This window comes from Chiloscyllium plagiosum, chromosome 14, assembly GCF_004010195.1.
Source record: "Chiloscyllium plagiosum isolate BGI_BamShark_2017 chromosome 14, ASM401019v2, whole genome shotgun sequence".
Classification (NCBI taxonomy): Eukaryota; Metazoa; Chordata; class Chondrichthyes; order Orectolobiformes; family Hemiscylliidae; genus Chiloscyllium; species Chiloscyllium plagiosum.
The window spans coordinates 79532708-79545550 of record NC_057723.1 but is presented as its reverse complement, the minus strand read 5'-3'; the positions used below and the strand labels follow the sequence as shown (position 1 = coordinate 79545550).

The following is a 12843-nucleotide window of genomic DNA, read 5'->3' as shown; positions in this document are numbered from 1 at the left end:
AAGAACATTCTGATGAGCTGGGTCTCAGAAAAGCACCCCTGGCCTTTCGGAATGGCGTAGGTTAGTGAGGAAGCATGTTCCCCTGGATGTCTCTACAAGTATGGTGCACCAGAAAACTGAATTTTTTAATAAGACGTGGCGGCCCTTTTTGAATCACACAGAAGCAGACTTGTCAGCCATACTGATTAGGGCCTTCGTGCAGCCAGGAAGACTGTATCTGGCGGGCTGGGAACCCTGAGAGGAAGAATCCCAAATAAATACAAGTATGTTATCTGATGCTCCCGATGATGGGTGTTGTGAGAGGGAAATCGTGTTTGTTTTGAGGAAGTAACCAAAATTTCTTAACAGGATAATCTTAACAGGATAATCTGCGCGTAGAATGAAATTTCTGACAAATAGGTGGATGTAGGTTTAAATGTTTAAAAGACATTTGGATGGGCGCATGATTAGGAAAGGTTTGGAGGGATATTGGCCAGGAACCGGCAGGTGAGCCAAGTCTAGTTTGGGATTATGTTCGGCATGGACTGGTTGGACCGATGCTGTATGACTCTATGACTGATGAGAGCAGAGTAGTAGAGCTTTGGTGGGGTGGCACTGAGTGGTGTAAGTTAAGTTAGTTTAGCTCAGTTCAAACTAATTTAATGTAATTTATTACACCTGATTTTTTATTGAATTGTAGTATGAGAAGATTGCTTTTTTTCTGGTATTTTTGATTTGTTTTGTAGAGTAGAGTAGTATTTAGTTTATCGTTATTGTACCATAAGATTATTATACTATCTCTTTTGTAATTTTATAATTTTATAATAAAAATGTAAACATCTTTTTCAATAAAGAGGAGGAGGAAAGCAGGAAGGCAAACAGGGGATTGGAGACAGCTTTGGCAAATAATGTTAACGATAATGGAAAAGATTTCTACAAATACATTGACAGCAACTCGAGACAGTAGGATCCCTTAAAGATCAACAAGGTTGTCTTTGTGTTGAACCTCAGGAGATCGAAGAGATATTAAATGAATATTCCAAATCACTTTTTAATGTTGAGAAAGAAATGGAGGCTAAAAAATTTGGGGAAATAATTATTCATGTTTTCAAAATAGTTCACATCACAGAAGAGGAAGTGCTGGAGGTCGTAGAAAAGATAAACATTGATAAATTTCCAGGACCTGATCTCGTGCATCACAGGACATTGTGGGAAATTAGGGAGGAAATTGCGAGGCCCCTAACAAAAATATAGTCCGTTCTGCTGTAACACAGTGGTTACATTCTCATGCAATTCCTTGTTATAAGAAAATCGCATAATAGCTGCACCATTTAAATTAATCGGGCCAGAATTGCATTATAACCAATGCATGCTTTAAAAGTTCACACTTTAGAAACAGTGTCCCCAACATCAATCACCTTACAGTAAATTTGCATTAACAAAATACGCATTATAGCAGGGCATCCTGTATTTGAATCATCTATAAATACAGGTGAAGTATCAGAGGACTGGAGGGTGACTAATGTTATGCCATTGTTTAGGAAAGGCTGTAAGGAGAAGCCTGAAAACTCTGGAGCTGTGAGTCTGACATTAGTGGTGGCTAAGTCGTTGGAGGTGATTTAGAAAGATAGTATTTATGTGTACTTGGAGGGACAAGGATTGATTACGGATAGTCAGCATGGTGTTGTGAGAGGGAAATCGTGTTTTTTTTGAGGAAGTAACCAAAATTTCTTAACACAGAGGATAATCTGCGTGTAGAATGAAATTTCTGACAAATAGGTGGATGTAGGTTTAAATGTTTAAAAGACATTTGGATGGGCGCATGATTAGGAAAGGTTTGGAGGGATATTGGCCAGGAACCGGCAGGTGGGCCAAGTCTGTTTGGGATTATGTTCGGCATGGACTGGTTGGACCGTGCTGTATGACTCTATGACTGATGAGAGCAGAGCAGTAGACGTTGTTTACTTGAACTTTAGTATAGGCTATGACAAGGTTCTGCATGGTAGAGTAGTTAGTAAAGTTAGATCACATGGGATTCAGAGTGAGCTTGCCAATTGAATACAAAATTGGCATGATGTTATGAGACAGAGGGTGGTGGTGGTGGGTTTGTTTTCAGACTGGAGGTGTTCCAAAGCGATCGGTATTGGGTCCACTTTTGTTTGTCATATATATAAATTATTTGGATGAGAATATAGGAGGCATGGTTAGTAAGTTTGCAGATGACACCAAAACTGGTGGCATAGAGGAAAGTGAAGAAAGCTATCTAAGATCACAAAAGAGATCTTGATCAATTGGGTCAATGGGCGAAGGAGTGGCAGAGGGAGTTTAACTTGGATAAATGTGAAGTAATGCATATTGGTAAAACAAACAAGGGCAGGACTTATACAATTAATGGTAGGGCCCTGGATAATGTTGTAGAACAGAGAGTCCCAGGAGTTCAGGTACATCGTTCTTTGAAATTTGCATCATAGGTTGTCAGGGCGGCACGGTGGCACAGTGGTTAGCACTGCTGCCTCACAGGGCCAGAGACCCGGGTTCAATTCCCGCCTCAGGCGACTGACTGTGTGGAGTTTGCACGTTCTCCCCGTGTCTGCGTGGGTTTCCTCCGGGTGCTCCGGTTTCCTCCCACAGTCCAAAGATGTGCAGGTCAGGTGAATTGGCCATGCTAAATTGCCCATAGTGTTAGGTAAGGGGTACATGTAGAGATATGGGTGGGTTGCGCTTCGGCGGGGCGGTGTGGACTTGTTGGGCCGAAGGGCCTGTTTCCACACTGTAAGTAATCTAATCTAATCTAATCTAATCTAATCTAATAGTTGAAACATTTAGTATGCTTGCCTTCATTGCTCAGACCTTTGAGTATAGGTGTTGAGAAGTCCTGCTGAGGTTGTACTGCACATTGGTGAGGCCTCTTCTGGAATACTGGGTGCAGTTCTGGTTGGGAAGGATATTAGCAAACTTGAGAGAGTTCCAAAAAGATTTACCAGGATGTTGCCGGGAGCAGAGGGTTTGACATGTAAAAATAGACTGGAAAGGCCGGGACATTTTTCACTGGAACGTAGGAGGTTGAGGGGTGACCTTGTAGAAGTTTATAATATCATGACAAGTACAGATAAGATGACTGACAAAGGTCTTTCCCCTATGGTGGGGGAGTTCAAAACTAGGGGGCATATTTTTAAGGTGAGAGAAGAAAGATTTAAAAATAACATGAGGGGCAGCTTTTTTGCACAGAGAGTATTTTTTCTGTGGATTGAACTGCCAGAACAAGTGGTGAATGCAGGTACAGTTACAACATTTAAAAGGCATTTAGATAAGTTCATGAATTGGAATGTTTTGGGGAGATGAGCCAAGCGCAGGCAGGTGGGACTAGTTTAGTTTGGGAACATGGTTGGTACGGACTGGTTGGATTGAAGCATGTGGAATGAGTCATACACATTTCTATGCTGTATGACTCTATGGCTCGATAAATGACGCCAGACATCATTAGAATTAAATATTACCAAGGAACTCACCTGGAGAGTATCAATTATTTTGTCACACAGTGAGCAGCAGTGTGGAAGCACCACAGGCAAATAACCAAGAAAATCCTTTATGTTTTGCAGAATAGGAGTTTTCCTTTTTGTCTCAAGGACAGATTCTTCTTCACATGGCTCGTGATGCTCCTCAACTATTTCGTAATCAGATTCAGTGTCGGAATCGGAGTCAAACTTACTTTGATAATTTGGGAACTCAGTGAAATGTCTCTCTTTTTTACGAGAACCATCACCACTTACTCCTTCCCGTTCAGATCCAGGACTAGACTCTCCAGAGGAAGGATCATAGCCATAGTTGACTAGTGGTTTGAGTACAGTGCCTTGATCTTTCATCAATAGCTTTTCTTCAATGCCACCATCTCGAGAAGTACTAGTGGATTGGTTTTGTTGCGGAGAATTGTCATTTTTTCCATGTTTCAAAGATGCTCTTTTCTTCTTGATTTGCTTAAGAATCTTCGGCAATGTGTCAAGTGTAAGTTTGTCTTTAGGAAAGCTCTTCACTTCATCCAGATCCTTAGATGAAAGGCCAAGAGCAGCTAAAATATTACTTGTCTTCTGTGAACTGACTGGTTTTTTAACATGTGGCGACAACTGGTTTTGCTGCTGAGCCTCAAAGGAAGGCAAACTGCTTTTAGTAGTGTTGATTTTGCGAGAAGATGCACTAACTGTAGTCTCATCGTGAGACTGCAGTTCAAAGCTCTGACTGGATTCCACATCTTGTTCAATTTTCTGATCCCTTCCTAAATGTATCGTACCATATGGAATGTGGCTCAGTTTCTCAAATTCTATTTGAACAGGGGATTGGTCAGATAGGTCAATATTTGCAACTTGAAAATGAACCTTTTTAGCACTGCCAATTATGTTCTGACCCTTTGACATTTTATCGGTGGACTACATCAAGTCTGTATCAAGAAGTGTGGCACTGGAAAAGCAGAAGTCTGCAAAAAATATGTTGGGCCCTTAGTAGTAATAGGAACTTTTACAAATGTTGTCCAGCTTTATGAAAACAAGGTTAAATAATTTTGCCAATGTTTCTGAGCTGAAAGGTAAAGAAAAAATGTCAGAACAAAGTATTTAAATCACTTGTAAGTCAAAATTTTAAAAATTAACTAAAACACTTACAGCAGTTTGAAGCGATATTTTAAACACCGTAAAATAACAAAATGTTTCATTTACATCAATTTGGATATACAAAAATCTAGCAAAGTTTGGAAAATTGTGAATCTACAATATATATCTTGACGTGTATTAAACAATGAGGAAAATGAGTATAATTAGCTTCTAGAGAACATAGTTTGCTGGAATGGGCAGATAATGTGACTAATCAAATTCAATACAGAAAACTGTCCAGTGATATTGAAGAAGACATGGTGCAATTTTAAAAGGAATATGAGAAGAAAGACACCCTGAGACTGTTTGTGCAGGTGGCAGGACAGTTTAGTGAAGTCATTAATGTAGCTTATGTTATCATGGGCTTCACAAAGAGAAGCACAGATTTCAAAAGTTTATGCTAAACCAAAATAAAATCCTCGTTTGACCGCAGCTGAACTAGTGTACTATTCTTGGCATTACACTTCAGGAAGGATGTGAAAGCTTTGGAGAGGGTAGAGGGAAAAATTACTCAATCAGTTCATAGGATAAGACATTATGATTACGTGGATGGCCTGGAGAAACTAGAGATTTTCTCCTTAGAGCAGAGAAAGCTAAGAAATTTAATAGAGGTGTTTAAAATCAAAAAGGGTTTAGACAGAGTAAATAAAGAGAACTGTTTCGATTGGCTGAAATGGGGTAAGTTTAGGTTGACTGATAAAAGGTGCAGAGAGAACATAAGGAAAATCTTCATAAAAGATGTGTGTATGCCATCTGATAGAATGGTGGATGAATAATCATTTTCAAAAAGAAGCCTGACAGAAGGCAAAAATGTTTCTGGGTTATGGGGAATGAGAAAGGAAATGTGATGAACCAGATTGCTCACTGAAAGTTGGTGCAAACTCAAACATGCGAAATATCCTTCTGTGCCTGCACTGTTCTATACCAGGCAAAACTAGAAATGAAAGTCAGAACCAGCACATGGATGTGCAAACTTTGTATCGTTGATATACGGGTGACGGTGAAAAATCAATGTCCCAGTAAAAGCTTCACTTTATTTCCTATGAAAATATAACTTTCCCGATCAGTGATTGGCCCAGTCAACTTCTTCCTTGATCAGTATTGCACTCATTTCTTTGTGCAACAGAGGGCATACACTTGTAAATAACCACCCAAAAGCAGGAAAAATACAGATTCCTGTCAACAGTACAATTATCCCTCTTCACGCCAACATGTAGGAGTTGCATTTACAGTTTTGTTTTCACCTAAAGTTTTACAGCACAACTGACCATTGTGATCTTCTGACCACAGAGAAACTGACTGGCTCAAAATGAAAAATGAAAGTAGCAGAAGCAAAGAACATTACATCGCCAGTCTTTTTCCAGCTAATACTGAGAACTTATTGAAAGTTTGATTTATTCATTGCAAAAACTAAAGGATTTTATTGCTCAAGCAATCTTTTCCCACAAAAAAGATATAAAATAGAAAGGCAAATTCTTGTATAGTTGAACTGGTCGCAAATTTCCTACCAAAACGATGAAAATAACTCCAAATGAAATCAAATACATAAGCAATGTTTGTAAATGGATGCAAGGTTGCAACATGCACAGACACTTGCAGCTATCTAGATGTGCAATCTAGATTAATTTCAAAGCAAATGTAACACAAGGTTTTCCTGCAAAAACAAGGAAGATATGTAAACTTAGGAGTAAACTTAGGAGTAAATTCAGAAAAGCAAGCGAAGATAACCAATTAGGAAGTGGGAAACATGTTGAGACAGAGATCCAGAAAGAAGCACTAAGTTTTGTCATTTTTATTTGTAAGCACATGTTGCAATTACAATAAATTAGAATTTCTAAATAATTCCCTACATTACCTGAGAAAATCTAACACAAAATGATTTACAAAAATATGCTACTTAGATACAAAACTAACGTGGAATGCAAAATTTCTTTAAAAATCCTAAACCATTTAGTGTAATTTGAACTGTTAAGGTGACTACTGCAGTCAATATGCCATAGATTAATCATACTTTAACTGGAATTCAACCGCACCAGACTATGTAAACGTTAAGCTATAAATTAAGAAAAACAACATACTTTCAATAGAAAAGTAGAAAATTGAGATACAGTATTCTAAATATAGGGAGCAGAAATTATCATTTTAACCAAGTGTTTTACCCACAGACAACTTCCCTCACAATGTCTGACATTTCAGCACCATACCATAAGCCACACTGGCTGCATTACTATGTCTCCACACTACAATGAGATTATTAGCATTCATTTCTAAAATCCCCAAACCTGGAAGGGCTTTACCAATTTGCATCCCCTCGAACTGGTATTAATGTTTCACCCCAAGTGGGCGGACTATTGCCATTCACTCCTAAAAGGGGGAATTACCAACCTTCACCCAGATTAGAAGTTATTCCCATTCCTAAAGCACGTGAGGCTTATTGCTATTCCAGATCTCCAATGGTGTATTTTCACAATAACATAACTAGTGGAGCTTACTACTGTCCCTTGCTACCAGTGGGAGTATTAGGGTTCCTCACCTCTCTTGCCCTCATTGGGAATATTCATGCCTTTGACTCCAGGAGGGTATTTCTAGCTTCAGCAGTGGTGGGTGTTGTGTTGGTGGTGGATTACTGCCACCCTCAGTATGAATATTACGGTTTCTCTTACTGGAGGTATTCATAACACACCCTCCTCACTTGGTATTTTACTGTCTCCACCACTGGGTCAAATTACTGCCATCTCCCTGGTGTTTATTATTGTGACTTTCAATGGAGATGTTACACTGAGTAACACTGTACACCTCACTGCCGGCATTACAGCCCTTCATGGGCTATGACTTTTCAGTGAGGTATTAGTGAACTCCCTCACTGGTGGTACGAGTGGCTCTCCCACTCATGGAGTAATAGCACCTTTTCAGAGGGTATTATTGTCCCCCTCAATAACAACACCGCTGCTCCCTCACTGATGTTATTATTAACTCCACATAGGGGGCATTACAGTTCCCTCGCCGGGTGATTATTCTTCTCTTATAGGTGATACAATACCCCCATCTCTGGGAGATTAATGCCCCCTCAAGGGATAGTATCCCACAGCAGGACACTATTGTCCACCTCAGTAGGTATTATTGCCCCTCAGAGGGTAATATTGCCCCATCTCTGGAATGATTGCCCACAAAGAGGGCATTATTATTGTCCCTTCAGGCTTCCATGGTAGGTCTTGAAATGTATCCCCCACAAGTACAAGGGGACTACTGTGTTAGTGCCCCTCGGAGAGCATTACTGCTCCCTCATAGTGGGTATTATTACTGCCACAACAGAGGGGATTATTGCCCTATCAGAGGCTATTATTACTGCCCCCTCAGAGAGTATTACAAATGCCCCTCAGTGGGTGTTATTACTACCCCATCAGAGGGTATTTCTACTGCCCCCTCATAGAAGGTATTATTAATGCCCCTCAATGGGTATTATTACTGCCCCATCAGAGGGTATTATTACTGTGCCAGAGAGTATTGTTACTGCCCCAGAGGGTATTGTCACTGCCCTGAGGGACTTGTTACTGCCCATCAGAGGGTATTACTGCCCCATCAGAGGGTATTATTACTGCCCCAACAGAGGGCATTATGACTGCCCAAGGGTATTGTTACTGCCCCCTCATAGTGAGTATTATTACTGCCCCATCAGAGGGCATTATAACTGCCTGAGAGCATTGCTACTGCACCCTCAGCGGGTATTACTGTCCCTCCGTTTCTGCCCATCCCCCCACCGCACCCCCCTGCTCTCTCCAGCTCCTCACCAACTTCCGTTGACCCTCGAGCGGCTGCAGCGGGGGATAGGCCCATGATGCACGGCGTGGCCTCGGCCTCGGCCCCGCCCCTAACCCACTAGTGCCAGGAATCCCACACCGCACCGCGCGGCCCCACATTGTGCCAGGAATCCCACACCGCACCGTGACACGAGTCATACACAGTACAGCGGCGCGCGACCAACCCTCAACCGTGCCAGGAATCCCACACCGCACCGCGCGACCACCCCAATGTCGGGAACCTTATCCCGCAATCCACTCAATGCCAGGAATCCCACAGTGCACCGCGCGGTGGACAGGTGAATGTTAACTTTTGGTCCTATGGTCTGAAATATAAACTTTCCCACTCCATCAGCTGTTTATCCAGGAGTAGGAGCATAGGATCAGCGGTCGGCCATTCATCTCCTAGAGCCTGCTCCACCATTCAGTGGTATAATTGGCAGATATCTGTGGTCTAACTTCATGTCCCTGCATTAGGCTCATTTTCCCCCCTCAGATTTTATTATAAACAACTGATCCACTGGAAAAGACACCCTGTTCTTTAGGTAAACTCACTAATATTCTGACACATATGTTAAGCAAACAAGGCTGTAACTTTCTGGAGTTCCTTGGCTTTTCCAAAGGGTACAGTGAGGTGTGCAAATATTTTCATTTCTAAGGAAATGCTTTCCAAATCAATGGAAGGTTAAAAGATTTGAGAATAATTGAATCTTTCTAAGCTATTTAAAAACCTGGGAGGAAAGCTCCTTGATCATAAGGGTTGTCATTCCATTAAGTTAAAAATCACACAACACCAGGTTATAGTCCTGAAAATGTGTTGCTGGAAAAGCGCAGCAGGTCAGGCAGCATCCAGGGAACAGGAGAATCGACATTTCGGGCATAAGCCCTTCTTCAGGAATGTCCAGGTTATAGTCCAACAGGTTTAATTGAAAGCACGATCTTTTGGAGCACTGCTCCTTCATCAGGTGGTTGTGGAGGACACAGTTAGATTCCCTACAGTGTGAAAACAGGCCCTACAGCCCAACAAGGTTCTGGATCAGTGGTGCTGGAAGAGCACAGCAATTCAGGCAGCATCCGAGGACAGGCAAAATCGACGTTTCGGGCAAAAGCCCACAGCCCAACAAGTCTACACCATCCCTCCAAAGAGTAACCCATCCTGTCCTATTTCCCTCTGACTAACACACCTAACACTTTGGGCAATTTAGCGTGGCCAATTCACCTGGTTGTGGGAGGAAACTGGAGTACCTGGAGAAAACCCCCACAGACACAGGGAGAATGTGCAAACTCCACACAGATAGTCGCCCAAGGCTGGAATCGAACCTGGGATGCTGGTGTTGTGAGGCAGTAGTACTAACCACTGAGCCACCGTGGCCACCCCTGTAAGGCACAGAATTTATAGCAAAAGTTTACAGTGTGATGTAACTGAAATTATACCTTGAAAAATACCTTGATTGTTTGTTAAGTCTCATCTGTTAGAATGATCATATAAGTTTCACTTCTTTCATATGTAAATTACAAAACTTTTTTTAAAAGTTACATTCTCAGATTAACTTTAACAATTGGTGTCAGCCCAGATAATGTATTGAAGGTGTCAGCCCCCTGTGTGCTGTTGTCTGTGCCATAATGTTTAGACTGATTCTAATCTAAAAAATGAGTTAACAGAGTCTTACATGGATTCATGCAGTTTTGGAGCAAAGTACAATATAACTCTGCTAAGTACAAATTCACCTCACAAACATCTATGTGTATGTGGGTTTGTGTGTGTGTGTCTGGGGTGTGGGGTTGTGAGTGTCTGTGAGAGAGAGTGTATATGTGTGTGTGTCTAAGTGTAAAGGGGTCTAAGTCTGTGAGAGGGTGCATGGGAGTGTGTGTGTGTCTGTAGGACACACCAGACATACATTCTTAATCATTCCAATAAGCCATAGTTTCCTTGATTTATTTTACTCATGTTAATGAGATGTTTAATTCCAGCTGCCCTGCTTCTTCTCTCCTTTCCACTAGTTCATTGTCCAGGTTCCTTTCCTGGTCCCCTTGCTTTTCTGATTAGTCAATTCTCTTCAGGTCTCTCTTCCTTGTTTAAATCTGCTGCCATACAACTCATAGAGCAATGCTGATTTTTTTAAAACATTCATTCACAGGATGGGAGTATCACTGACTATCACAGCAATTATTGCAGCTCATAGGGCGATTAACAGTCAACTACATGTTGCTGTGGGTCTGGAGTCACATTTAGGTTAGACCAGTTAAGGATTGTAGATGTCCTTGCAGAAAGTGAGGACTGCAGATGCTGAAGATCAGAGCCGAAAAGTGTGGCGCTAAAAAAGCACAGCAGGTCAGACAGCATCCGAGGAGCAGGAGAGTCGACGTTTTGGGCAGAAGCCCTTCATCAGGAGCGTGGAGGGGGAAGGGGCTGAGAGATAAATAGGGGCTTGGGTGTTGAGCTGGGGGGAAGGTAGGTGGGAAGGCAATAGGTGGGTGCAGATTCGGGGTGATAGTGATGGGTCAGTGTGGACGTTGGAGCAGACAGGTTGGAAGGAAGGTGGACAGGTAGGGCAGGTCAAGAGGACAGTGTTGAGTTGGAGGGTTGGATCTGGGATGAGTTGGGAGGAGGGGAAATGAGGAAACTGGTGAAATCAACGTTGATGTCATGTGGTTGAAGGGTCCCAAGACGGAAGATGAGACGTTCCTGCAGTCATCGAGTGACTTGGATTTGGCAGTAGAGGCAGCCCAGGACTTGCATGTCCTCTATGGAATTAGAGTGGTCGGTCACAGGGCGGTGGGGTTGTTTAGTCTGTGTGTCCTAGAGATGTTCCCTGAAACACTCCACAATCTGGTATCCTGTCTCCCCAATGTAGAAGAGACCACATCAAGAGCAACAGTGCAGTAGATGAAGTGGGTGGATATGCAGGAAAATCTCTAACAGATGTGGAAGGATCCTTTGTAGTCTTGAAAGATGACAATTACCTCCCATCTGCATCCACCTATCACCTTCAAACCTACCTTCCTCCTGAACCCACCCCCACTCCCCTATTTATCTCTCATCCCCCTTCCCCTCCACATTCCTGATGAAGGGCTGATGCCTGAAATATCTACTCTCCTCCTTGGATGCTGCCTGACCTGCTGTGCTTTTCCAGCGCCATCCTTTTCAACTCTTGTAGATTTACTTCCATAAAGGACATTAGTGAACAAAGGTTTCATGATCATCAACAGAGACCTAATTCCAGATATTAATTGAATTCAAATTCCACCATCTGCTGCAGCAGTACTTGGACCCAGGTCCAAAGAATATTACCCGGGGTCTCTGGATTAACAGTCCAGTGATAATATTGTTACTAGGCCGTCATCTTGCCTTTGTGTTTGGGATGTTTGAATCTGGTCAATTAGGTTTCCACTCCTGCAAGATAATCGAAAGTCAAAGCCACAAATAGTATCTTGTGTTACTTTAACAAAAGTAAAGTATTCTGTTTTCTTTTTGACCTGTCTGCATCTTTGACATGAATGCCCACACTATCCTCCAATGTCTCTCCATGATGGTCCAGCTGTGTTGGACCTCTCTCACCTTGTACCTAACTCCTCTACCTGTTCATAAACAGTCTATCCCCAATAATGGCGTGATTTCTTTCTCTCACACCGTTAGCTCCATGTGCTTCAAGGATCTATCCCAGACCTTCTCCTGTTTCTCACCTTCATGTTGCCTGTTGGTGACATTGTCTGAAGACATTATCTGTTATTATAAGAGGGCTGCTGATACCCAGCTCTACTTCACTACCACTTCGCTCCACCTTCCTTATATTATCTGATACTCAATACTAAATGTGCAGAACTATTCTCCAATTAACCATTAGGAATCCCTATTTTTGGTCCCCCATCAAACTCTGCTTGTTATCTTCTGACTCCTAGCTGTCCTTAGCCACTGTCTGAACCTGACTAACTTTTGTCTCATATTTGACCTTGAGACAAGATTCCAGCTTCATATCCATGGCATAACTAAAACCACCTACTTCCATCTCTGATACCGGGTCTACCACTTGCACAGCTCATCTGCTGCTCAAACTCTCCATCATGCCTTTGTGATCTCATGACCTGTCTATCCCGATTCAATCCTATCTAACACCTCTCACTCTGGCCTCCATAAGCTCAGAACTTGGCTGCCCATGTCTTCACTTCTGCCCAGTTGTGTTCACAGTCAGCGTGACGAGAGGTGATCACACCATAGGCTCATACTCCTCTGGCAGTAAGGGAATGGGTGAGCACCAGGCAAAGGCATGAGGGCCCAGGCAGACCAGTGCAGGAGCCTCCTGTGGCTATTCCTCTGCAATACAGATATACCACTTTGGATACTGTGGAAGGTGATGGTTTCTCAGAGGAAAGCAGCAACAGCCAAAATCATTGCACTGCAGGGAATCAAATATGGTCACAGTGAAAGA

The 12843-nt window shown here is 42.3% G+C and overlaps 1 protein-coding gene across 2 annotated transcripts in view; it reads right to left on the bottom strand.

Moving 5' to 3' along the window:
• The window catches only part of LOC122556834, a 64626-nt gene extending 56111 nt beyond the window's left edge, over positions 1-8515 (bottom strand). The window contains exons 1-2 of one of the 2 annotated variants that reach the window (XM_043704066.1): positions 8408-8515; positions 3489-4548 (exon numbers count right to left, since the gene is read on the bottom strand). In XM_043704066.1, the coding sequence (XP_043560001.1) occupies positions 3489-4388 (900 nt within the window). In that variant the 5' untranslated portion in view covers positions 4389-4548; positions 8408-8515. Of the gene's footprint in view, positions 1-3488; positions 4549-7152; positions 7975-8407 lie in introns of those variants that run through there. The other variant, XM_043704067.1, reaches the window with a different exon arrangement.
• Between the last annotated feature and the right edge of the window lie 4328 nt (positions 8516-12843).